Source organism: Syngnathus typhle, linkage group LG20 (assembly GCF_033458585.1).
Source record: "Syngnathus typhle isolate RoL2023-S1 ecotype Sweden linkage group LG20, RoL_Styp_1.0, whole genome shotgun sequence".
In the NCBI taxonomy this organism is placed as follows: domain Eukaryota; kingdom Metazoa; phylum Chordata; class Actinopteri; order Syngnathiformes; family Syngnathidae; genus Syngnathus; species Syngnathus typhle.
In genome coordinates, this window is record NC_083757.1 from 1,093,476 (window position 1) to 1,121,099 (window position 27,624).

General features: G+C 48.0%; 1 protein-coding gene across 11 annotated transcripts in view; it reads left to right on the forward strand.

Moving 5' to 3' along the window:
- Positions 1 to 27,414, forward strand: part of trps1 (trichorhinophalangeal syndrome I) — a 91,293-nt gene extending 63,879 nt beyond the window's left edge. For 10 of the 11 annotated variants that reach the window (XM_061266705.1, XM_061266704.1, XM_061266703.1 and 7 more), the window contains 9 exons: positions 40 to 669; positions 1,009 to 1,124; positions 1,961 to 2,480; positions 2,566 to 2,783; positions 2,861 to 3,038; positions 3,137 to 3,368; positions 3,461 to 4,151; positions 21,337 to 21,459; positions 22,998 to 27,414. In XM_061266705.1, the coding sequence (XP_061122689.1) occupies positions 40 to 669; positions 1,009 to 1,124; positions 1,961 to 2,480; positions 2,566 to 2,783; positions 2,861 to 3,038; positions 3,137 to 3,368; positions 3,461 to 4,151; positions 21,337 to 21,459; positions 22,998 to 24,419 (4,130 nt within the window). In that variant the 3' untranslated portion in view covers positions 24,420 to 27,414. The remainder of the gene's footprint in view (positions 1 to 39; positions 670 to 1,008; positions 1,125 to 1,960; positions 2,481 to 2,565; positions 2,784 to 2,860; positions 3,039 to 3,136; positions 3,369 to 3,460; positions 4,152 to 21,336; positions 21,460 to 22,997) is intronic. The other variant, XM_061266714.1, reaches the window with a different exon arrangement.
- The last annotated feature ends 210 nt before the right edge of the window (positions 27,415 to 27,624 follow it).

A 27,624-nucleotide genomic window follows, 5' to 3' on the forward strand; every position in this document is an offset into this window, starting at 1 on the left:
CAAATAGAAGTAACGCGCCACTTTGTTCCATTTTCTCAGCGATGGTAAGGAAGAAGAATCCCCCTATCCGCAGTGTGGGAGGCGAGGAGGAGGAGGAGGAGGAAGAGGGGAGGAGGCCGGCGGGCGACGAGGAGGAGGACGGCGAGGAAGACGAGGGGCGCGTGGGAGCCGAGGCCGACCGAATAAGCCGCCCCTCCGAGCCCGAGGAGCGAGTTCGGGGCGATGAGGAGCCCGACGAGGAGGAGGAGGAGGAAGGAGAAAGTGAGTGCATTTCCTCGTCTCTCTCGCCCTCATCCGTCGGCAACGAGGAGCGAAGCGGCGGGAGGAGGGGAGGAGGCGGCGGCGGAGGTAGGCCTTCGCGACGAGGACTCAAAGCGGCCGAGTCGGACCCCGAAGACAAGGTGGGCGAAAGCCATCGCCCCGGTTCGGACGCCGGCAGGGCGGAGTCGGCCCCGGACACGCCGCCGCTCTCCTCCAGCCCCTCCCCCAAGCTGCAGGACTTCAAGTGCAATGTGTGCGGTTACGGTTACTACGGCAACGACCCCGCCGACCTGGTGAAGCACTTTAGGAAGTATCACCTCGGCCTGCACAACCGCACACGGCAGGACGCTGCCCTCGACACACACATCCTGGCTCTCCACAACATGGCGCCCCCCCACACACCTCTAGGTAACTCCTAGCTTGGCTCGTTTTGCACCTTCTCTGTGCAAGGGTACTTGATTAAAAACGCCCCCCCCCCCCCCCCAAAAAAAAACAATGGCCGCCTTCCCTGCCACATCCGAGGCATCGCAAGCCTTCATTTATTCACCTGTGACTTTTCAGACACAACTCACAGAAGCAGGACACTCCCTCCCCGACACAAATGAAAGGCATGGCATTTAACTTTAAGCGACATTAATCCAACCGCTATTTGGCATTTTCCACACGTCACATTTTTGTTCCTGGCCGTCCGACTCCCACAGCCTTTGCGGTTCTGACTCGTCCGCCCGTCCTTGTTTGTTGTCACAGTCGCGCAGGGAGGAGAAGGGCCCAGGAACCAAACCAAAGAGTCCGGCGGGGGCGGGCCGGAGCTCCACCATCAGCAACACAGGTCCGTGATGATGAACGGCACTTATGACATCCAGGTGAGTGCACCTCAACACAGCCAGGTTTAGCAAATTTCGTTCCCGTCGCTAATGAACCCAAATCCACGTGATGGCCACAACCGCACACAAATAGGAAATCCAGGCCTGTTTATGAAGAAAAAGTGAAAGGAATGAAAGGAGTCTCTTTTCTCTTTCCCTTGTTGTTTCTTCTCGCGCTCTGGCTCTCTCCCGCACGTGTTTGGAAAATTCCATGCTGTCATTTGCTAAGACGGGATTCCCGGTGAGCCAGTGAGATTTCAGCGGATGATAGCGATCGGCGGAAAAAAAATGTCAACATCTGATGAAGGCTTACTTAAGGAGCCTTTGAAACACCGGTCGACGCCGTGAAGCAGCTGTCAGACACTGTTTTTAGTATCAGATAAAGTTCTCAACGCTAATGCCGTGCTCAGTTTTGCTATGTAAGAAAACACGTTTGGTCAAAAAACAAATCCTCCGGGTCGAGCAAAAAACATGATGTCATGTTTCTGGCTTTTAAATTCCAAATCCTAACACTACATCTGGATTTTCCAAGAGCCTTTCTTTTGCATTGACAAACTGCCGCCACCGCCGGACGGACCGCCAAGCGTCCGCATGAGACCGCAGATCTGCTCGGAGATAAATCCACGTCGTACGGTAGTAATGTCATTGTAAGCCCCTGCGCTCCCGACGCGGCCTGCAGCAGCACGTTATAATCACCTACAGTCTACGGGACCGGCCTAATAAAAAACAGATGGGCGTCAGGTTTCCGTGGAAATACATGTTGGCGCTTCGCTTAGTTAAAGTTGCTGCAGCATTTCATCGCATGGACGTACAGAGAGCTCGTTTCCTTCCAACAGGTGACGTTGGGCGGCACGCTGATCGGAATCGGCCGCAAGACCTCCGATTGTCAGGGCAGCACCAAGTACTTCCGCTGCAAATTCTGCAACTTCACCTACATGGGGAGCAATTCGGTGGAGCTGGAGCAGCACTTCCTGTCCACCCATCCCAACAAAGCCAAGACGCCGCCGGCCACGCCCCTCCCGACCAACGACACCCAGAGCAAAGGGAGGAGTCCGATAGTGGAAGGGGCAGAGCGAGTGGCGGTCAGAACGGAGGACGACTCCCTGGTGGGCTATTCCGTCCCCATCCGGGCCGATTCGGCGGGCTGGCCGGCGACGGCGGCGGCGCCGGCGTACTACTGGTGCAAGTTCTGCAGTTGGAGCTGCGAGTGGTCGGGGGGCTCGGCCAAGCTCTTGGAGCACTTTGAGCTGCGGCACAGAATGAACACGGCGAGCCCCAACGGCTCCAGAAGGGAAGGCGAAAGAGAGCGCGCCTCGGGCAAAAATCGCACCAATCTGTCGGCCGCCGCTCACCAAGGTAATTTCCATCAAAATTCAGAAATGGTACTGTTGAATCATATTCCAGTCGGATCAAGATGACCCGCCAACTGTCTGTTTCCCAGGCGAGCCCAACAGCGGCGGCGACGGCGAGGCCGTGGTCACCAGCTACAACTGCCAGCTGTGCGACTTCCGCTACTCCATGGCGCACGGCGCCGACGTGATCGTGGTGGCTCCGTTGTTGCTGCATTACCAGCACAATCACTCCATCCACCGATGTTGCATCCAGCACTGCATCTACTGTCCGCAGGGCCTCTGTCAGCCGCACAAGCACTTAGGAGAGGTGATGATGGCGTCATGAGGATCGGAAGGCGCGCACACAGACACTTCTTCCATTTTCAAATGGGCCTCTCTGAATAGGTGTCCCATCCCTTTGCGTGCCGGAAGCCCACCTGTCCAAAATGTTGTGCCAAATTCCCGCCGTCCAGCAAACAGCAAGACGCCGCCGGCGGCTCCACGCCACCCCCTCATCCCCGAAGCGACCCGAGCGTGACGTCAGCTTCGACGGTTCATCCCTCCTACCCCGTTGCCTCGCAAGGTAATTTCATTGGAGTGACTCCAATCCAATAGAATTGGTTTGGAAGCCATTTCCCAGTGGACAGAAAGCTAAAGGGATGAATGTGATGGCGCCATCAGGCGTCACCCACCTGTGCGACCAGTGCGCCTTCGCCACCGCCGACATCGACGTGCTGCTGCAGCACTACGACGGCTGCCACAGCCTGATCAACCTGAAGGGGGCGCCGGCGCACGTGAAGGCCGAGGAACAGGACGGCGGCGGCGGACCGGGCAAAGAGCTGGGCCGGGAGTACTCGTGTACCAAGTGTCACTTCATCACCGAGGTGGAGGAGGAGTTCTTCAGACACTACAGGTGAACTCATGATGTCATGTCTGTGCTTATTGACCACTATGCTGAGTGTCAATTTCCGAATGTTTTTTTTTTTGCTTTGTGGATGCGTGCAGACGCGTCCACGGGTGCTGCCGCTGTCGCCACTGCGACTTCACGGCGCCCGATTCCTCGGCGCTCCTCGACCATTTCAACTCGGCCCACTGTCAAGACTCCTCGCTGTCGGCGACCTTGCTGACGCCGTCCCTGACGCCGTCGGCCAACGGCTGCTCGGCGCCCTCCACCTTGGCCATCAAGGAGGAGAGCAAGGGGGATCTTCGGCTCCTCTACTCGCTGGCGCCGCCCGAGGGACGCCTGGCCGAGGGGGGCCGCGAGGAGATGGTCAAGAGCGAGGGCGGCGAGGAGAAGGACAGAGAGCGTGAGAAAGGCTGGGTGCTCGGAGAGACCAGAGGCGGCGAGCAGGCCCACGGTCTCCTGTGGGTGCCCAAGGAGCGCATGGGACCCGAACCCTCCCTATTCCCCTCACCGTTGTCCGTGGCCTTCGTTTCCGCCAACCACGATGCGGCCTCGCAGCAGAAGCGCAGCGGCGGCGTGGCCTCGCCCAGCATGGTCTACCTTGGAGATACCAAGTCGTTTTTGGGAGACGCAAAGCTCTACGGCGGAGGAGGGCGGCCGGGCGGAGGAGCCGCCCCCAGCGGAGGGGAGAAAATGAGCCAGATGCCGTCTCAGTCTCAGCAGTACGCAGGAGGAGGAGCTCAGGAAGTGAAAGGAGGAGGTGCTAAAGAGGAATCCCAGTCGCTGCTACGGGTAAGGTGCAACACAAGCACACAAAAAAAAAAGTCCTTTTATACTCCTGTCAATCATGCCGCACTCGCATTTCACCCCCCCCCCCCCCTTCTACTTAAACAGTTTAATTGTAGCGTGCTAGCTCCATGGCTGCACTGTCCACATAGCAACACATCCAACCTGCCCTTAACCTTCGTCATTTAAATTCCCCAATATTTAAATTCAACTATTTTTTCTGACTAAGTGATTAAATTCCATTCCCCTCACATAAATAAATACATATTTGTGTTCTTATAATGTATCATACATTCCGATTATTTACAGTAATAATGCCTATTTGTTATATGTTTTCAATATAAGATTTGTATTATATATATACATATATACATATAAATATATTATATATATATATATATATATATATATATATATTATATTCCATTTTTTTTTTTTGTATTTCCTTCAAAGTGACCAAAGAAGGTTCGTTACCCAAAGAGCAAAATTTACTTCCTTCCATCACCCCCGCAGTGATTATCTTGGATTTAGTACACCATAATCCCCAATTGGACAATGTCACGCGGTCGCCTTAGCGATGACGCAAAGGTAAACTTTGACAGTTCCCACGGCAACCCGCCCGTCAAGTTCCACTTTTCCAGATGGGCTTGGGGGGGGGGCTCTCCATTCGCAAGTGATGTCATAGGCTGGCAGTGGTGAGATTAGCGGTCACAAAGCTTATTGGCTATGATTGCATTAAATCAGCATGTATTTTGGGTGTGGGCGGATGGATATGAAGTCATTGCACCGACACGTCTCCATCTTAATGGCAAAAGTGAGTGTGTGTGTGTGTGTGTGAATGGAGCTCGTGGGGTGCCTGAGAACATATCACTGTGTACGAATACACTGTACTGGCTCGCTTATTATGAAGTGCGTGTGCACGTTGGCAACCGCTCGGCAGACAGGCAGGCAGGCAGGCAGGCAGGCAGGGTGTGGCGGCAAGGAGATTTACTCATTTTCTCGGGTTGGGCAAAAAGAAAGGGAAGAACATTTAGATGAGAAGAATCGAGGCGAGTCGTTAAAGAGAGAAAAATGAACCCATCCGGAGGCATTTTTCTCTCGGTGACTATTTTTGCCGTTTTAGTCACACATTTTCAAATGATACTCTTGAATCCAAAGAAACGGGTAATATTCCGAACCACTCTCAGTATGATGTAAATCTTTTTTTTTGCAAATCTAAATAATAAATAGGGTTTTCCTTCGATGTCAATCTCAACTTTTTTTTTTATTAAGTAAGTGTACTCGTTTGTTTGCGTGTGCACGAAGGCGGCAAGACAAACACTGCGATCGTAACATATTACTTTAATCGTGCAGTAAGTGATCACACTTTATTGCTTTTAGCCTCAACACAATATTTACTCTACGTTTCCATGGCGTACACACACACACACAAAAGCACACTTCACGCCGCACACGCATTCATGCAGAGCCGCCGTTGACTCATCATTTTGACTCATCGTCGTCAGGCAGGGCAAAGGACCGGCATGAATATTGCATTATTTTGAATATTTTGTCTCTTTGCTCCAACCTCCCCCAAAATAATACCAATCGCCATGGCAACACCCAGGAAACTACCACCAAGCTTGACTTGCTCATTTTTTCTTCTTTCTATCATGCTCTACTGTCAAATGATCTTATTTTTGCGCCAGAGAGTCTTTTAGCAGGCTCAACTGCAAAGAAAGGCCGATAGTGATGCATGACAAGAGGAGAAGCAGCAAAAGTCATATTTCATTGAGACACGCGTTTTTTTTTCCGCACGTCTCGTACGTTTATTCCCCAGTCGCCGCATCGACCCGCCTCTTTCTTCCATTTCCTCAACTCACCTGACGGAGCCAAATCAATAATCGGCTACGACAAGTCCCAGCAAAGGAGAAAAGGTTTTCTTTCTTCTTAAAGGGCCGGCCGGATGCCGCTTGGCGAAACATTACGTGGTTGAGACGGCCCGCCTCCAATTGCGTGGTGATTTATTGCAGCCATGTCAACCTTTGCAGCCCCACTGTGACGTTCTGCTTCTTTGACTGACTCAATCATTTGTTTCCAGTTGACACGTAAAGCAAAGAGCAGCCGAAACTTTCATGTAAGCCCTGTTGTCTTGAAGATTTCGCCGGAATTAAGTCACGGAGATGAGAAACCCAAAATTGGATTCCCTAAAGGCTTTCAGCAACATCTACCGAGACGGGACGTATAGTCAGATAAATGGCTGCGTGTGCTCTCGGCACATCAGAGGGAACTTTCATGAAAGTTCTTTTCGTTTACATTTCTGCCTGACGAAGCTAATTATATATAAAAAAAGAAAAAAGACAGACACGGAGTTGTATTTTACATAAAGTTCTCATTACTTTGCGTTCCATTTCCCCTCCTCTGTGTTGCATAAATCCATGTGTGTATCCATCTGCGCGACTGAGCCTTCCTCCGCTTGTGTACTTAATTATGTGCGTTGTGTCCTCGTATTTGCATTCCATCTGCGCGCGTGTGTGTGTGTGTGTTTTGTAAGGAAATTAAAGCTTGAATTGAAGTTATTTTCCGTGCTGATAATTTAACATCCCGCTACAGGAAATTGTGGAGCTTATGCCTGTCTGTGTTTGTGTGTCTGTGTGTACGTGTTTAACGTCTAAACTAAAGTGATTATTTATTTACTGTATTTTAAAAGTCTTTTCTACTGCCAATTGTGACAACCTTGGCTTGTCCTAAGGTGACAGTTGTTAACTTCCCCATTCTGTCATGAGGCTCAAACAAAAAGCAACCATGCGTTTTATTTGATCAGCGCCGCCAAATACAATGTAAATTGACTTTAAAACTCGCGGGACTTGGCTCTTGTCTGCTTTGTACTCTTGCTTCTTCCTTCCCAGCGGGTTGCTATGGTGACGCTGTCAGATGAGGTCCACTTTTCTGGGGAGTCCTTGAGCGAGCCCCTTCTTTTGCCGCAGGGCAGCTTGGAAACGGCGTTTAGGTCGCTACGCTAGATGGTCGGGCGCCGAGTTTCCTTTGCTAGCTCTATTCTCGGGCCTTTTGTTGAGCTGCTCGCCCTCCTCGGCGGCGCTGCTGGGAATACCTCCTTTCGGGAAACGCATTAAACTTAGCATCTCTTCCGACTCGTCCTATTTACGAGGGAGAAACCGCAGTTGTCGGGAGCCCAACTTTTTCTGAAGCGGCGTCTAATTACAACGCGGCAGTTTGCAGTATCGGTCGTGGCGTAGAATGACTTTGACGTCCGTCTAACACCCGTGTCACGTCGCCGCTGGCGCCCGGCCCGGGCCTCCGTCGTGGCTCTCGGGCCGGGCGCCATGACACAGATGTTCCGCCCCGGCCGCCGGCGCGCCGACCAGGTGTTTTTCATCGCGTCGCCACGGCAACGCTCAAACACAGCGGTCACTTTAGCTCCTTGCTGTAATTTAGGCGTTTACATCAATTACTGTTACAATCAGCTACAGTGCACATGTGTTCTTTTAGTACGGCTTTCATTTTCTTTTTTCGTGTGCCCTCGCCTCGCCGTTGTTCGTCCCTCGCTCTCTTTCTTTGTGTGTAGGGCAGGAGTGCTTCACCACAGGCTTGTGCGTGTGCGTGCGCGTGCGTGTTTCACACATGGAAGCAATATCGAGGCCAGATGTTCATTTTGCTACAACAAGACCTCTACACGCAATATTAGCACACATGCGCAGGCGCTACATGGCATCCTGGCAGCGCTTGTGTAATTAGGAAGCTGATTGGTTCGATTAAATGTCCATCTGACCCCTGACCGATAGCTAATTGGACACCCCTCCATCCTGCCTTCCTTTACTTTAAGACGTCCTCTCGCACAATTTGCCAACGTTGCAGACCATTGATTCTTTTAGCAAGTTGTTTTTGTACGTTTGTCGAAATGTAGCAATAAATACCTCCACTTTCCGCATTTGCACGGGCTGTCACGACACAAGCGGCAAAAAAAGCTGCGTCAGCAGCTTCGAATGATGGCTCATCTGCTGTCTTGCAGCCCTCAAAGGGTTTGTCACCAATTGTTACGAAGATGGGACTTTTGATCTGGAAAAACAACAACAACAACAACGCGGGCTCAAGCCATGGTGGTGACATGCTAATCCACTACTCTTGGGCCGCACCCGCGTGTGTTGGTGAGCGCTGCCACGGCAACCCTGGCCATCCAAGGCCAGCTTGGCAAGGTTGCAGCACTGCCCTGGTCACACTGCGATTTTCACTCTAGCGCACGCGAAGATCGCTTGATACGATGTGAAAGCTTTTTCTCCCCTCGGCATCTTCCCGAACTAGTACTCGCCCCCCCGGCCCGCCGCCTCCTCCTCCGCATCCCCTGTGAGGTCTTCACTCATTAGGAATTCTTGCCTGTGTGCGAAGTGTGTTTATGAATTCTGCTCCATGGGCGCGATGCAGCTTGTATCCCCTGATTCTCCCCAAAGAGCACTTGGCTTTTTTCTTCTCCCACTTTCTATTCTCTTTGGCGCAACAGAGTCACACGTTTTTTTTTCTTGTTTTTACATGAAATATATTGTATTGCGCTTCAGAGGCACGTACAGAGGGAATTTATTGAAGGATGGAATCTTCTCGCGTTCAAAATATGGACGAAAGCCGTTTAAGTTATTCCAGGTGCGCAGAATGGTTAAAGTGGTTTGCTGACGTTGGAAAATGATCGTGGACAAAGTTGATTCTTCACACAATTGCATTTTTATGAAGAGTAAACTGCTTCATAAAATTGGGGCGATTCGATATTTTATTATATAGTCTGTATGAAGTGGGAATGTATTCTCTCGCAAAAGTTTAAATACACTCCTCCATTTTCTTTCCGAGCTCGGCTGAATGAAAAATGTATTTTCCAGCTCATATGGACGACGATCAATGGTAAATATTTTTTTTTTGTTTGTCTTTTATGAAAAAGATATTGCCATCTGTGGGCCGTGCGTGAATAATGACACGTTGAGCCGTTCGAAGACTTCAATGGCGCCTTCGCTCGCTCCCGATTTTGCGTCGTTTCTCAAAGCCTTGTCATCGCCGCAGATGTTTGGCGTCGGAGCTACGCGCGCACACAAACACGCGCTGATCTACCCTTGGCACAAACCTTCATGCGGTCGAATCCCGGAGCTCCAGCTATCCCGTTCCTTAACGGCCCAGGTGCAACGGAACCATGGCTACGTGCCCTTTATGCTCTGCGAGTGTGTGTGTGTGTGTGTATCTGCATGTGTGTGTGTCATCCATAACTACTGTGCTCGCGTGTCCTTGAACATTTCTTTTTCAAATTGTTGCGGCCCTCCCAGATATCTTGACAGACCCAGTTTGGCTGTGCCTCTTAAAGTCTTTATGTTCCCCATTAGTGGAATCCATAGCAATGCTCTTCTTTCATGATTCTATTGGAGGTGCTTTGTCTTCCACTCCACGTGGAGATAAAACGCTTCTAAATAGGGAAGAACATCCGCCCTCGTATTCCTTTAATCTACATGGCTCAGTGATCAAGAACAAGTCTCTCAGCCTTAAGTCTTTGTAGCGTTACTGTTCGAATACATATCGTGGCGGTTCAATGGCAAGCCCGTATGTCATGTTGTCCCCCCCCCCCATCCATGCAGATATTGTACAAGTTATAATTGTTGCACCTTTCCAGACTTTTAAGGACACTGTTGCGTCACTCTGCAGCCTTGTATGCCAAGGAACAATGCCTTTGAAACAGAATAGAACTCAGTCTTCAAAATAAAGTGAATTTTGGACGAGGCATGACTCAACTTTTGTAAAAAGCACTCCAAGTAGTCAAGAAATAATGAAAGAAAAAGAGAAGAACGGTGCGGCGGAAACTGCGAGGCCTCTGAGCATGCCGTGCAAAGCACATGTGGAGGATCATGGTTCTCCAAAGCCCTCTGTTTTGCACCAGCGCCAGGATGCCAGTGTTCTATGAGCTGGAGACCACCGCCAGTGAGGCGCTAATCAAACAACGATGGGAGAAGACAATAAAGATGGGGGGGTGGCTGGCAAGCGGGGCAACACAGAGCCATAGTGTGAGGGAGTGAGTGAGTTGGCAGCCGCCGCCAAGTTGTGAGCGGGGTTAAGCATCACCACAAGAACAACCTAATAAGGTCTGAAACACGCCAGGCAAGCTTTCACTTAGTGACTCGCTTCCGCCCCCCTGCGAGCAAAAGGCTTTTGCCGCGATATCTCGCCGAGCTCTTGTTTGGCCTTTGACGGCCAGCATTTGCAACCCGGGACGCTTCCAAGCCCCGACGCAATCATCGGCCGGTCACTCAGCGCTAAGGCGCTCCAGATGTCGAGGAGCCTCACCTGGTGCGCTTCCAAAGCAACATTTGACGGATTGAGGCACAAAAATGGCCGCTTACTCCAAAAAGTATTCCAAGAACAAAAGCAAAGTGGAAAACCCGCAAGATTGTGACATCACCGTTTCATCATTGTGAACGCAGAGCTCCCATTTATTTGTAAGCGGATTTCAAGCGCTTTGAGGTGATGCACCGCGAGGTTCCCTCCAATCTGTTTCAACGTTATTAAGGCTCACATCTTGTACCTGTTAGGCCTCGTAATAAGGCGCAAATCACATTGTATGGGCTCAGCCAATAAGTCCTGATCCACTTTTGGCACCCGCCGTCCTCCAGTTCATTTATTTTCCCCTTTGTAATCACGTTTGGTCACGCAAATGCCTCTGCGTCAGTGCGGCCGTGCATTTCTGCGTCCGTCCGTCCGTCCGTCCGGCTATCTTTCGCCTTTTCCCTGCAGGATTCCTTCGAAAATGCATCTCTGGATTTGAATGCAAGGGAGGTCCAAAAAAGGTCGCGGTGAAAGAATCACTTTTGCAGGGAAGACTAAGTGAGGAATGAAAGCCGACAATCCTGCCTGCTAAGTAACCGGAGAAGCCAAAAAAATGAAACTTCCAGACGGTAAAATAAAATCACCCAAATAGTCTCTTGTCTCTTGACATGGAGCCCTGTGGAAAACCAAATGAATAATGGGAGATGGAGGATAAGTTTTCCCGGAGCGCCACAGCTAGCGTTCTCTCCGGTAAAGACCGTAGATGAAAAGCTGATAGGAAGAATGGCGGGGACTTTTTCTTTTTTTTTTTTTGCCGACATTAACATGAGTCGCTCCTGATGTAAGACACATGTTCTGGTCTCGGTGGCTGTTTACTTTATCACTCCATCAGCCTGCAGACAAGGAGCGATTGATTCATCGAGCTCCTCACCTATGTGCGTGGGTGCCGGCGTGTTAATAAAACCTTTCGGAATGTCCGACATCACTTGATGTAGAAGCTCTTGCGTTGATTTGCTCTATAGATCTAGATTCTTTTTTTTAAATGAAAATTTAAATTTAGGGCACCAGAATCGGGATCCGCTATGTTGAACTTTCAAATAATCCACCAGTTAATATTTAATAGAGTGTCATTACAAATAAAGGATTTCCGCCCTTGATAGATGTACAGTAAATGCCCCGGGCAGATGAAAACCAAATTGCAACTACAACCTATTTATTCTAAACTACAGCAAAATTGGGCTTTATTTGGGACTAGACATTTATTTCTTTGCAGTTATTAACATTCTAAATGTGGCTTTCCTGAGCTTGTCTTTTTATTCTTATTTAAAGGAGGAACAGAGCAAGCGAGCCATAGTACAGCAGTGTTGAGATGTCGGGAAGTGAAGATGAAGTCGTAAAGAAAGCATGAAAAATAAACCACGTTCTATTTTCATGCCGCAACTAACAAAAACATTTGAATAGCTGTTTCTAAAACCATTCCGACCTTTCAAAAGCCCATTCAGTAGGACAGCTAGAACATTTTCTTTGTAATAGAATGCTGCATTTGTATTTTTTTTTTTTTCGTAATTAGGAAATAAAGAATCCAGGCAAGCAAGAAAAGTAGCCGCTGTGGCACGTTGTATTGCTTTGATTTGATCTGATGATCCTCTTAGAGGCTGTTTAAATGCTGCCAGATGTTTTCTTAGCACCTGGCAATTTATTCGAATGCGCTGCTGATATTCACAAAAATCACACTTGTCTTTCCTACCTTGTTTGGAATGTTACACCGAAAGACGGGCTCGCTATAAATTCACCAATCGATGAAAGAATCGCAAATATTGTTAAGTGGAGCTACAATAGTGGAGCACTTGCATTGAACTAACACAAAGTTTCATCTAACTCTGGCCGGCGTGTGTGTGTGGTCATCCGTAGAGTTGGATTAAGTCAAGTGTGTGTGTGTGCGCGTGATGTGAGTTATTGATAGTATGTGCGGGCTAGCAGATGGACTTTTGGGAAATGAACGCATTTTATTTATTGATATCATATGATTAAAAGGCATTTGTGGCTGTCTTTTGTGTGTGTGTGTGTGTTTAGGTAGAATGACAAATAGAATGGAGGAGATCGGAGCAATCAGGTTTGAATGATTACTATGGGAGCGAGGGAGCGAGCGAGGGGCTTTGGGCTTGGCTAATTCTAACGCGGCGATACAATAACAAGAATATTGCATCAGTTGTCTATCAGATCTTTTATTTATCATTCTTGAAGCGCAACGCCTCATTTCATTCCGTCCCCCTCTCTCTCGCTCCATCATTTGCTGCCTTTCAGTCTTGTCAAGGCGGCCGCATCAGCGCCAATAATTACAGCCTTTGTTTGCGATACGGCCTTGGCAGCGCCCCCCACCCCCCCTCGCTCAGCCGTATAAACTCTTCGGGAGAGAGGGAGAAAGTTTCGAGTCGCAAGCCAGCAAAAACGTCATTGCTATTTAGTGCATCCTTTATGTTGTCAACGCTTTTACGGCCCTTCTTCGTCATTTACTGTAACTGCGTGCTTTTTTTTTCCCTCACAGAGGCTGGACGGGATGTTATGTTGGAGTTTATTATAGTGAAAAGTGTTTTCATGAATAGTAGCAATTGCGATTCTCGACGCCAAGTCGAGATTCAAAAGCAAACCTGGATGGCGGCGGTAAATCCTCACTTGATGGTGAAAAATATAAACCAAAATCAAATCTCAATCATCATTTTCCTTGAAATAAATTGTGTTTGTCGTTTGGACTCGTTAGATCAGCGGAGGTCATTTTGGGGGATTACAAGTGATTTTGAAATGGGACTCCCAGTTTGTGTTGTAAAAAGAAAAAAAAAAAAGACAAGGAGTGTCTACATATGTTCCAGCACAGATTCCAGCCTCATAAATCACTTCAACTGGTGTTCAACAGTCAATCTCTTTCTCTCCCGCACTCTCTCTCTCGCTCTCTCTCACTCTTTTTTTTTTTGTCGTTCTCACTGCCAACAGGGAGATTTGTGCTCTGTGTCTGTCGTACAGGATTAGTGAACAGACAAAGAGAACAGAAGGAAAGAATGAGGGAGGGAAGGAAGGGAGGAAAGTTAAGAGGAGAAGGAGACGAAAATACGATTCCCCGAAATCATACCCCTGCCTCCATTTTGTGTGTTATCTGTTCTCATGTGCCCGGATGTGGTCCAGATGTGCAGTGAGCTACTTTTTGCTCTGCAAGTCGTCGTCCAGCAATTTATTGCCGCGTCGCTCGAGAGCCAACAAGCTAACACTTGTCTGCAAGTTTGCTCCGAGAATGTGCAACTCCTCATTTTTATTCAAACACATTTGCAATTTTGAACTCAATCCATTTTAAATGGGAGAGTCAGAGTTGCCGTTTGAAATCTAGCTTCATGTCTTCAGCCGCTAGAGGGCGCATCATCATCATTTAGAGACGAACTGAGTGGTAGCCACTTTGGCGCTCGCTGCCTACAAAAGCTGTCAAAGTTCTATTTTCACAAGTTCTATCAGATGACGAGACCTGTGTTGTGTTACGGCTCAAATGCAAACCTCTGTGAGAAGACGCGAAGCCCCACAGAGGAAATTGAATGCGTCTTCTTTACCTTTGCAGCGCCGTGTGGTTACTTTTAATATCGTCCCTCCCGTCTGCCCTTTGTTACGTTTCTGTGGCGCAGCTTGTGTTCCAAGCGATGGCTATCTGTCCTCTTTGCTCCTCGCCAACCTGCAGTGGCGCCCATTGTTTGTGTTTGTTTCCTCCGTGTGGACGAGATGAGAGAGGTGATATCATAAGAGGATCAAATCATGAAAGTAAAGCATGAGAAACAAGGGATGCATCACAGCTTTTCGACCTTCTCCCGGTGCAGTCGCTCTCTCCTTTGTGTGCGAAATCGGAATACTTTTATCAGTCACCTGGAAAATAACCAATCGATTCGGAGTCGTTAGTTTTGGTGATTTTTGCAATGTCGCCCACGAAGGGATTCAAAGTTTGTAGCGTCTGTCACCGGACAATTCAGCTGCCGTTTTCCTGGCTTGCCGTCAAGAACTTTTTACCGTTGAGCCTCTCGGCAACAACACGACCGTCGATTCATGTTATCGGTGACGTATCGGGCGGGCCCACCTCTCGCTGTACCTTCTGTTCTCCCTTCTCATGACCACATCATCTCGTTGAAGAGTCTCTGTGCTCACACGCGTGCGCTTGCATTTCATGATTCCAAGTGTGTTTCCGAAGGATGGAAATGAGCCCGCTCTCATCTCGGATTCCCAGCCATCCGTCGCATGATATCAGGCCCCGGGAAGAAAAATTGTGCAATCATTTGCTCACCCACCACCGCCTTTTGCATCAAGTCGACTCGCTCTTCTCCATGCATCTCAAAGTCCTTTTTCTCCATTGTTTGTTCTGAGCCGTAAAAGGAGATGCGGGGGAATTAAAAAAATGGAGATTTTCCTGACTCCGAATGACTCGCCACAATTGCTTATTCATTTCACTGTGTGTGAATGCAGACCAAAGCGGGCGGTAAACTCCATCTAAGGCTTAATACCGGCACGAGACCGATCGTGACCAGACCCGGTCCATTGTGTAGTCGACCAAAATAAACCGGACAAGACTTCAGCCAGCTCACCAAATACTCGAATAATAAAAAGCTTTGTAGAAAAGTCAGTCATTTTGAAACAAAAGAGTTTTCTGCAACATGGATTTGTTTACGTACGGCATGTTAGCTGCTGTTTTTAATCCACATGGATGCCTTTGACCTAAACTGTAGGCGTTTTCGAATTTGTTGTCTGCTTCCGTCAGGATGCCAAAGACAAGCCTGGATAACACTTTGATGGTTTCACAATTTGAAATACTTGACTCAACGCAATGGGATCAAAGCCCACGCAACGGCATTCTGTAAATATCTGTTGACTGATTTACTTTTTTAAAGTTCCAGAGAGAGGAGGTCAGTGACAGAGCGAGTTAGCAGATTGCGGAGATGAAGGAAGCTGTCTAAAAGTAGCGCGCTTCCGTTCCGCCACTTTGGGTCTGATTGACGCCTTCGACGCAACGCCGTTGACGGTGGCAGGGCCCCCCGCTTGACGCGAGGCCAGGTTTGACGCTTGGATATGTTTGCCTCCGAGTCTCGCGCCAAGACGCTCGCTCAAGTCCAATTAAGGCCTCGGACGAGAAAAGACGGTGCCAGATTTGGGCGCCCGTTTGAGTCGGCGGCGTGACGATCCGTCCACGTTCTCGTAGCGTTGTCTGAATAACATATCGGGTTGTCGTAAGTGGCTTTTTTCTACGTGGCTTACGGCCAGCTCCCAGGCTAGCTGATGTGTTTGGTTTGCGGCGACAGCCAGAGCGGGATCGTCAACAGCACGAGTGTTGGGGCGGGAGTCATTCCGATATTGACGAGCGAGCGAGCGAGCGACCGAGGCTCCATCTCCACCCCGAGGCTCTTAATAAGTGGAAAATGTCAGATAAGCCCCAGGTGGGATTGCCCACTTAGTATCAGTGGTGCCTCAGTGCTGACATGGACAAGGAGCTGTGCTCGCTTATGCGTTAAATATGCAAAGGCTGCACATGGGTTGCAGCGTAGGGACGGCGACATTTTGAAAGACTCTTTGCAGTTGCGCAAACGTACCCCCAAACTATGAATTCGATCAAATGTGTTTCATTTCAGCCCTCAATTTTGGGTTTAAAAGGTGAATTCAGTTTGAAAATGATTTCCGTACACAATTGGTAAACATCAAGGCTCGCTAATATGAAAAGCTTTTTTGGGTCTAAAAAGGTGAATTCTGTTTAACAAATGATTTCTGTCGACAATAGGCTTCAAGGCCTGGCTAAAATTGAAAAGCACTTTGATCCTTTTTCTCATTTAGCTGTTTGGTAAGACCACAACGAATCGAAAATGAACTATTGTAATTTCGGCTCATGTATTGCATGGACCGTTCTCTCATTTTACAGCTGAGACTATTTCCCATTTGTTTTTGTCAGAACTTTGCGGTGTTAGCGCTAATGAGCTAGCTAGCCTTATCATTTGTCCTTTTGGCTTCAATTTGATGGAGCACGTCGATACGGGTGAACTACTTAGCGGGGCGCGCAGGCCCGGAGTGTCGCTCGTCTTTGGCGCTCGCCCCGGTTTTTAAATGAAAAATATATCAGATGGTTGCGTATCCTGGAATGTTGGCCGTTGAAAAAGAAGCCAAATGAGGAGAATGGCCATGCAAAAACGTTTCTGGGGTGGTAGTTTTGGTTTGCGGTGGCCGTTTGTGCTCACGCTGCACTTTCTCTGCTTGTTATTCATCTTGACCTCCTTGCCCACGCACTTTTGCTCATTTCCCGCTACCGCGACCCTTGGTACCCTCGCGCCCACCCTCGCTCGCACACTGATGCACTGTTGGAAAATACTGACTTTACCACGGGACCATTTCACTGCATAGCTTTATTTGATTTCTGCTCCTTGTGCTTGCAAAGCGACCAATAAAAATATCCACAAACAGCAACTTTGGCTGTTAGCTGCTGTATATTCCTTGAAATGTTTGTTCGCTCGGCAGAGTCAACCTGTCATAAACAAAAATACAATTCCGATATTGTAATTCATCAAAATGGTACTTGTAGCTCAACTTTATGTTGAACTAAAATGAGTTAAGATTGGTTCGCGCCATTTTGACTGGATGCTTCCCGACATCCGATGACCCAATACATTTGGTTTTAATGACAACAATGTAGGGAATCAGTCCAATAGCGCAATCAAATATAAACAAATAAAGATGGCCCCAAGTGTCAGTGCTGTTTCAAAATGTGCATCCCTTTCTTTTCTTTTTTGTCATCGGGCCTCCTCCTCGGCCCCTTCGCCCCTCCTCCGTCCGTCTTGCTCGTCGCGTTAATTGGAGAGATAAAGTCGTTTCAAGGTTTAATACTATAAAGTGCCATCCATTAGACGCTTTTGGTCGCACGCCTCCTTCCTTCCCGTCGTCACCGGCTTCTCGTCTTCGCCACCCTTTTTTGTTGAACAGCTTGGGCCCCCGCCCTTCCCATCTTCATCCCTCGTTTGCGCCACAATTAGGCGAGTCTTTGCTTGTCCAAGGACGTTTGGAAATGAAGATGTACAACTGGCGCGGCGTGCGCACCTTGTTTAACGTGCCACCGTGTCAAACAATTAGCGTCGCAGATGTTAGCGTCAGGCTGCGATGATCTTAATACCCGGATGATCTTGCCGGGTCAGTTTGTAATTTTCTCTGACGACTTCATCACGGCCATTTTTTCCCCCCCGGCGCAATCTCCTCATACGCAGTAGCGGCTATTTCCTGGATCCGAACAGTCACGTGACGGTGGGCAGTGTGGGAATGGAGCGGATCGTCTCTTCTCAGATAAACAAGAAAAACAGAGAGCCAGACACTTAATTAGTTGTGGATCAGGCTGCAGGTATTAAGGGCGTGCATGCAATAACTTCCTCTCTGCTCATCTTGCTCGTTCGGCTTTGGGCAAAAGGTTGCGCTGTCCTGGATAAGTAAAGCGTGTTCATGTCCACCTACAGGGGCCTTCTTCCCAGGAGGAAATATGCAAAGTACATTTCTCACCAATCTGGACAGCTAGAAGTGGGTCACTGTTCTCCTGACACCATTTTGTTGGAGGGAGGGAGGGAGGTAGTGGGGGGTTAGCACGTGCAGAAATGTAATACCGGAATCCGACTGACAACTACTCATGGAAGAATATTTAATTGTTCTGCCTGACTTCTGACTTTGCTACTGAGTTAGCATGTTTTTTTGTAATCACTTTAGCAAAACAGTCCCATGCAGATGAGGTGATCACATTAGTGCTCAGGTTGTAGCTGCTCCCATTGGCCGCCGGCCAAAACAAAAAAAAAAAGAATCAAGTGCATTTGCTTAGATTCTCTTTTGAAAGCCCTTGAAACACTTCCGGGAGCTCGCCTGGCCAACGGTGGCCTCCTCCTCATCAACCGACCGGGGCCTCACTTTTGAAAACCCTCTTCCTTCCGTATAGCGCCACACAGCCTTTATTGTCTTGCAATGAGATTTACTCTTAAGCTCCAAAGAGAGACCAGTAAGGGATGTGCATGGGTTGGGGTGGGGGCTTGAATGTGCTGCAGTGATAGCGTTTGCGTTTCCAGTCCAAAGCCTGCTGGTGTGGTCTCTTACTATAAGCTTGCTTATGTGTAATGGAGCGCACGGTGCAGCGGGACAAACACCGGGCTATGTTCTATAGGCCAAAAAAAAAACTCTTTCAAGCTCCACTTGCTTGTTAACAAGTTTGTTGCCGTGCGAAGCAGCGCTTAATGCTCGCTGACAGCAAACTTAATATACAAAGAATTGTTTCCAAAAAGAGATAATCACTATTTGTGTCTTCAGCGTCGTCATTTTGTAAGAAATCATCTGCTTTGCCATCTGTCGGTCCTCGCCTGCCAAAGGCGGCGGTGGAACGAGCGGGATCACCTTTACATCCATTCAACACCAACCTGATGATTCCATCCCTTTCGTACAGTAGCTTGAGTGGAAGCATATGCTGGACACACACGCAGTTGATGGTTGGTAGCATGATTTACAAGTGTAAGATGGCTCCCAGATGCACGTTGTGGTGACTTAGTACCTTGTTGACGCCATGTCCGCATTTCTTCCTGCACGCAATCAAGAGGGCTGATCCAGCATCTGGGAAATGTGACTTGTCAGGACGGAATTTACTTTTAATTCCGACGGCCAGTTGCGTTGTGCCTAGATTAAATAATGGCTGATTGAAAGCAAGTTGTCGCCACTCTGTAAGTGAGTCAAATGTAATTTCGTTCGGCAAGAAAAGCCTCTTTTTAAAATCGATGGGAGAGAGAGTGCCGGGCGCCCTGATCTCTTTTCTGTGACGAGCAAAATAGTGGATTATGACTTTTTTTACGTCGAATAAAGCTCCAACTCTTTCTGGCAATGTGCTCTTGCAGTCTGCAATTCTATCAATGACTAAATAGTGTTTTTGAAAAGTCCAAAGTTGTGTTTTGAAAAAGGCAACAAGTGGCTTTGCAGATGAGACGCGTGCTCGAATGTGGACGTTTCTACCCAAGTGGACGATATTTGTCCTTGCGGGGAAATCTTATCTGGTCCACACCAAAACAAAACGCCCATATGGTCAGCGCTGTGATTAGTGCGTCCGTGCATCTGTTCTCTTGCCTTTCTATAGCTGCAGAGCCTAAAATCTGGTTCCTGTCTTTATGGATCAATTTTGATTCTGTGCATGTGTGGCGGGCGTCTGTCCCCCGTCCATTGTCCCGTAAGGAGGAGGGGCAGCTGTGCGGACATATGCGAGTCATTTGGCTCGCTCGGAGAGAAGCTAAATTGTGATGACAGACACATTGTTGGGCTTGCGGAAGACTACACACACACACACACACACACACACACACACACACTTTCTCTCTCACACAGTCGAAGAGGAAGTGTTCATCAATCAATCACCTGGCTCTGTCTCGCTACATGTGGTGACCGTATGGTGCACGCACCCACACCAGCGAGAGGATTTGGATCCGTTCCCAGTCCCGTGTCAGAAAGCAACACATGCACCATAAAGAACCCCAATATTAACCATGTGCTGTTTATTCCATACAACATGTTTTGGAACAGGATGTTTAATCATCCCCACATTGACTCGGAAACGGCTGAACGGAGGATAAATAAACATCTCTGCTTGCAAATATTTGAACTTGTCAGCCGAGACCCGAAGTCAAAATGAGGCAAAGCGCCGCTTTAAATCTTGGCTTGGCAAAAAAAACCTCATGGCCCATCTTTAAAAGATTGTTGCTGAACAGTAGTAACATCAAACAAGCGATTGTAGACCATTCATCGTTTTTAGTAGGCAGCTGTTTTGGGGTATTTGACGACCGGAGCAGGCTGTTATCATGTGATCGTGTCCTTAAAAAAAGATTTGCATCCCTACTTCACCAGCGGGGAGAAAATAAAGCTGAAAATGTAGCAGCGGCGGACCCATCGGACCCGTCCGTCTGCTTTGTAGCTGGCGCCTCTCTGCAGATCCGTTCACGCCTCCATCTGCAACAGCGCCGCAACGTCCCCGAGTAAAGCGGTGGCGCTTTTGTGAAAATGTTTCTTTTTTGTTGTGGCGCCGGCTGCTTCCAAGCCCCTACTCCCCGAATGGATGCTAAACTCTCCAGTCTGTCAGGAGCGTAAAGCGGGAAGATGGCACCGTTGAAAGGAGAAGGTCCCGGCGGATAGTCGACAGGAGGAGACTGCCAAAGATGGCAGGCGCAAAGATAGCGAGCGGCTTTACAGGAATGGCAACATCATGGAGCGAGCTGTGGCGCAAGCTTGCCTTGACTTCCATTTGGCTCCACTTCATGTGTTTTTTTAACTGTCACTTTTTTACAAACCAAAATTTGAATCTTTCTTACCACATGCAGATATTTAATGTCTAACTGGAGGAGGTAAGAAGTGGCGTATAAATCAAGATATAACATTTACATTTTTACGGCAGCCATAAAACTTTAAATCACTCTCCTGCAAAATGACAAAAGTAGAGCGATCCCACTTCATAAAAGCAATTTTTTTCCTGTCCATACTAAATGCTGCTATTTTTCACTTTTCCAAATAAAAAATGGAGATGCGTGGCTTTTCCATTCATTTCCCTTCCGCAAAATTGATTTGAGGTGTTGGGCCAATTAGATGCAAGCCAACATACCACTGTATTCCCGACGGTCTTTGACGCTTTTCCAGAAAGTCAATAGAAAGTACGATTGCGAGTGGAGATTGATGGAGCGGCATAAAAGCCAGTGAATTGGAGGAGAGAAGATGAGGCAACGGCGTCGTCGTAAAGGCGGCGGCGGGCCACCTGGGGGACCCGCGGCGGACTTAATGGCTGTGATGGAGAACCTTGCCATGCCCTGTTTGTGTCCTCCAATGTCAATGTTGTGTTTCCTTTGTCGTCCTCCAGCGGCGGCGAGGCAGCGGGGTCTTTTGCGCCAACTGCCTGACCACCAAGACGTCGCTGTGGAGGAAGAACGCCAACGGCGGCTACGTCTGCAACGCCTGCGGCCTCTATCAGAAGCTGCACTCGGTAAATGACGTCACCGATATGAAACTCTGACAACTTGGTCTATTTGAATTGGATGAATTGTTCAGTCCTCGTAGAAACGGGGCTAAGCAGTACCCAGAGGAACTTGGCGGCGGAAACAGGCTGGGGTTGTCCGAGCGAGGCTCCCGAAAAGCGCCCATCTGTTCACCCTTAGCGCACCAAATGAAGGCTACAAATTGCGCTCTCTGTTGCACCGCGACTCCTGCCGCGGAAACATAATATTGTGCAGAGTATATTTGATTTGGCTCCCGGGGAGTCGCAGTCGGCTTCCTCGGGAGCGCCAAGCTTTGCGACGTGAACCAAGCCGCTCGCTCGCTCGCTCGCTCGCTCGGCCGGCCGGCCGTCTCCAGCCTGGGGAAAGACGACGGAAATCCCAAACTTAATTAGACGGCATGAATTACAGATGACATAACGACACTCGGGTTCCGGAATCAGCCGGCTTCGGAGCGCCCATCAACTCAGACGTGCTCGTGCGGAGTCATTTCACGCATGGCTACATGTTTGCATTTTTTAAGGTGCTTCCAGTGTAATAAATGGCATTGTTGATTTCATAAAGGCGCCGCCTGCTTGACAATTACAGTTTGTAGCTCAAACGGCGGCTCGGGCAAGCCAAAATGGGGCACGGGGGGATTTTTAGTGGGTCGCAATACAAATGCAGATCCTCTGCCATTCAAAACGTCTTCATCAAAATACTTGCAAGCTGACATTCGCGGGTCTTCAAAAGGCACATCCGCGTACGTTTTTCCCAGAAAACGGCCGTTTGGAACGTAACAGTCAATAAAAATGAGAGCATGGCGCATCATCAACTGCTCCCATGCGGCCTTTTTCTATTTCACACGTGTTGTTTTCTCCTTTTAAAAGGGGAACGAGCACATTTGCACTGATTTCACCTATTTAAACCTCCATTTGAACGGAATCTAGAGGAACATTCAACCCACTGCAGCACATTTTCCTGTTCAGCAGTGGAAATAAATATCTGGAGTGTGGCATTGTAATCAAGAAATAATGGTATTGACACTTGTCTGTTATGAATTTTTTGACAGGAGTGGAGATTTAAACATGGATAGTGTTAGCGTTGGTGCCACACGGGAGAATGGAGAAAAACGTAAATAGATGCACCGGGTTGGAAACCTTGGGTCCGCTCGCTACGGCAGCCATGTTTTACGTGGCGCGGTAAAAGTTCTATTTGCTCGACACACATTATTAGCGAGGATCGCAGCTAGTAAAAACGCTGGCGTGGTGAGAGTGCACAGAGAGAATTATGAATATGGAGTCAGGCGCGTGTGAGCGAGCGAGCGGGAGGGAGGGAGCGAGCGAGCGTGTCACCGTTTGTCTTCACTCTGTCGACCTTTTGTCGCCTCGCTTTGCTCACTTTTGAAATAGAAAGGCTTTTTATGACGCCGTGAATCCCGCCTGTCTTTGTTCACTCAACACGGACCAGCCTCCTTTGACTGCATGCATTTTCATTCAAGGTATTTTGGGGTCATTGAAGACACGCCGCTAACCTTTTGTTTTTGCAGACGCCCAGACCTCTGAACATCATCAAGCAGAATAACGGCGAGCAAATCATCCGCCGACGCACCCGCAAGCGCCTCAACCCGGACACGCTGCCGCCCGAAAACCCCGCCCCCAAGCAGCAGCGCCCCACCGCCGAGGAGCGCGTCAACGGCGACGAGTCGGACAGGAGCTGCGCCTCGGTCAAGAGCCAGCAGCAGCAGCAGCCGTCGCCGCGCTCGCGTTCGCCGCGCTCCACGCAGGTCTTCCTGGCCAACCAGACGCTGGAGATCCACCGCCGCATGCCGCCGCTGTTGCTCCCCTCGCACCCCGCCCCCTCCGAGGTGGCCGACGTGCTGGCCAAAGTGGAAGCGGGCAAAGTCGGCTCCGGCGCCAGCTCGGAAAGAGGGAGTCCCATCGAGAAGTACATGCGGCCCTCCAAACCGTCCAGTTACTCTCCGCCGGGCTCGCCCATCGAGAAGTACCAGTACCCCCTGTTCCCCGTGCCGCTCCCCCTCACGCTCTCGCCGGACTTGACGCCCGAATCCGACTGGCTGCGCTTCTGGACCAAATACAAGATGGCCGCCGCCTCCGGAATGGGTAACCTTGGCGGCGCGGCGGGGCTGGCCAACACCGGGCACTACCTGGCTGCCATGGTGGCGCCGGTCCAGCAGCAGCACCCGCAGAGCTACGCCGTGCCCTACTGCGCCTCGCCGTACTCGCCGCTCCCACCTCCGCCCGCCCCGGCTCAATACCCGCCCCTGCCTCTCCACCCTCAAAGCTCGTCGTCATCCATGGAGAGCGACGCGCCTCTGGACCTCGCCATACGACAACGGGACGATTGCGCGGAAAAGAGGAAGCGGGAGTCATCCGAAAGCCTGAAAGTTCAGGACGAGGAAAGCGGCGCTCGGTGGGAGGTGGAAGACGGCAACCCGGCCACCCGCGCCACCGCCGACGTCGCCACGCAAGACGAGCCCAGCAACCGTTGCCTGCACTGCGGTATCTACTTCCTGGACGAAGTCATGTACGCGCTGCACATGAGTTGCCATGGCGATCAGGGACCATTTCAGTGCGGTTTCTGCCTGCACGTTTGCGCCGACCGCTACGACTTCACCACGCACATACAGCGCGGCTTACACCACTGCACTGACAAAACGACGCCGGGCGAGGATCACAACGATGTCGACGCCGCCGTGACGCCGAAGAATTTGGATTCGGAGCCCCAACATCCAGCTTTGGATCCGGAGCAGCCCGAGGATCAGGATTTGGCGGCAGCATTAACTGCCGAGAAAAAAGAGGAAAGCGGTGAAGGCGGCAAAAAAGAAATTTCCTGCGACAACTTCACAGAGTCAAGTGAGGAAGGTAGTAGCACCATGGCGTCTAAAGGCAGCAAGATGACGACTGACGGTGGCAAAGAACCCGAGAAGGGGGACACGGAGGCTCATTGATGCCCCTCCCTCAAAAACATGACGCACGCTTCCCAAGGCGAGCCATAGTGCACCTCAGAAATTAAAAAAAAATAATAATGCATCCCAATGCTGGAATAAAAATCACCCTGCAAAGTGCTGCCGGCCGGGATGGGAGGAAACGATGACTGGACAGAAATCCTATTGATGCTATCAGAGCTGCTTCACAGCTGTTAAAGCGGTACGACCCGTCGGTGTATGTTCTCCCACCCTGCTGTGGAAAAACCAAATCAGATTTGGACTCAGTGAAAATGAGTCATGCAAAGTGAGAAAGCGTGTCTTCTGCTATTGGGTTGGGGGAAAAAAAAAAACTTTAAAAGAGTCCAAAAGGCAAGAATATTTGTCTTGGCGCGGACGCGGCTATCTGCAAACCAGTCGAAAGCGCTCCGAAACGGTGCCAGCCGACCAACCCTGAACCCAAGTGTTCTTTCTCTGTGTCCCATATGGACAGAAGCGAGTGAGTTTATTTTGTACTTTCTCCGTGCCATGATACTAGCTGCGTGCCTGGCTGCCTTTGCCTGCCTGATAATAGAACAAAACAATCTATTAACCTGCTTAACGTTTGTATCCAACAATAAAAATAGTAATAATAATGTTCTATTACAAAAAACATGCAATTTCATATACTGTTCTTATATGATGTTATTTTGTAAAGATTTTTTTTTTCAGGACTTGGTACTACAAAATTAGTGTTTGTGTGTGTGTGTGTGTGTGTGTATTTTAGGTTCCTTTATGGAAATGGTACATGGAAAATATGTGTGTGTCTGTGTGTGAGTGAGTGAGGGTCAAGGGCGCGTCCGTCCCCAATCATGGATGTAAACAAAATGAAGGTTTGCTATTTCAGTCCTCAGGGGTCACGCGTGTTGCACACCAGCCCGCCTGCTTTGGATTTTTATTGTTGGATTGTTTTTGTGATGATGTTTGAACATGTACATTATGTAGCTTACGTTACGTTCTCACGTGGGGAGGGGGTCCTCGATTTACGACAAGTTCCATTATTATGGCGGCCGAGCAACTGAAGCTTTTTTCTCGCAGTATTACGACTTCAGCCATGTAACATTACCTTTTTGAATGTAAAGTCTCATGCAATTATAAAGGTTATACTTGCAAAATTCCCCAATTCATTCAAGTAATCCGCAAAAGTCAACAATGAGCAAAAGTAAACAAGTGACTCTGCAATATTACGATTAAGAGCATATAAAATGATGCCTTGTAAAATTGACTCAATTCTGCAAATCTGACTTTTTCATTCATAAGGAAATGTAATTTCTTCTCAAAAGATGACTATAAAAATGTGGATTTTCCACTTCAAATTGCATTTTTATCAAATGGAGAGAAAATAATGTATTAACAAGATTAGGGCTTTTCTAATGAAATGACAATTATTTTTTTGTCATTTGTAATTTATTCACAAATTTTGTACATAAAATATTTCAATAAATTAAATGGCGTATCAATCTTATGACGACGACCTGTGAGAGCACAACTTTCATAAAAGTAAAAAAATATTTTCTGAAATTCCCACCATGCTGTTTCTAATCGGAATCTATCACTTGCCTATGCTAGCGCACTTGTAAAGCCGCAGCACAAATTTGTAACGTCGTCATATATCGGGACCATCGTAAACCAAGGACCCTCTATCTAGTTCAGGTTCTCATCCCATTTGTTTTTAATTAGGTCAACTTAAGTGTTTAACATTTGGGCTATAATCAGTAGTCAGTGTGCTACAGGTTACCTCCTCAGTAGTGTTACTGATACATTTTTACTGTGCAATCATTTCACAGGAACACCCCCCCCCCCCCCCTTTCCTCCATCCATCCCGCCTGCTTTATTTTTTTTCTTGCATTTATCATTCTTGTCTCGGTTATTTATCAGCAGAATATTTTTCTACTTCTCAACTGTTTACATTCAAAGTCATGACATAACCAGGTTGGGAAAAGATGAGCCTTGCTGCCTTAGTTTAAAAAAAAAAAAAAAAGGACTAAAATGAAGGAAAAAGAAGCCTTAGAATAATATTTTTCTATCGGTGAATGAAATCCCGCCTAGTGCCTGCTCATGCTTTTTTTCTACTCAACATGTTTGACTCTTCGGCTGGATTTGCACCACAGGTCCAAGTGCGCAATTCCAAGGATGCAAGTAAGCAATCATAATACAAATTAAAAAGATTCAACATTGCACTCTGGTGATTTATGAGGGTCACAATTTTTGCTTTCATAATGGACACACCTCTAATGTAGCCTTCTATATGTTGAACGTACTTTCAATATCCATGGGGCATTGTTTTTAATGTTTCTGTTTTAATGTGTTGTTGTGCCAGCATATTGCAATTCAGCAAAACAAGTCCAAATTGTGCAACTTGAAGTATTGGTGTAAATCCAGCCTCTGTCTTAAAAAGGTACGTCAAAAAAAAAAATTAAATAGGAAATCATTTTAAAAAAGTCTCTGCTTAAGGTCATATTGGTCGTAGAAGTCCAAATTTGGAGTTATTCACATTTTTTTCAAATAAATACAACTTAAATGCTTGTTGTTGATTATGAAGTCTTTATATTTCCATGCAATTTGAACAATTTAGGTCTTTGAAATCATTTATGAATAATGCCCCTGCATCTCCACTGAAGTCCTCTAGTATCCCCCGCAAGACACAGAGGAGACACCCAAAAAATAAAAAAATCTAGAAAAGGGATAAAACTCACCCCTAAGAAAATTGTGCAATTGACGCTAGTAGTGGGACAAAAAAACTTTAGCCATTTTCTTTCGATTAGCACACTGAATTGTTTGACTAGTGAGGAAAAAAGTGCATTCTAGTACACGGACATCAAGGAGAATGAATTCATGCGGATACGGTAGTTTTAGTTTTCTCACAAAATCCTACTAAATTGTAAATGAAGCAGTTAGGAACAAGTCAAGGTTGCACTGTGCTTACTGCTCGGAAGTCACATGGGCTAAAAAAAAAAAAAAAATAGCTTAATTCCAAAGTCCATCAGAAAAAAAACGCAAAAAAAAAAAACTATCATGTAAAAATATAAAAAGAAAATAATTGTTTTTTACTCAAAGAATAGTTTCAACCGTGGGAAGTGAATGTGTACTTTTTTAATGCTGGCGGTCAAAATAGTCATGTTTACATTTTGGAAATGTAGCAAAAGAAATGAAGTGATGGGGAAAGACTGGAGGGCTTCTTTATTTTATT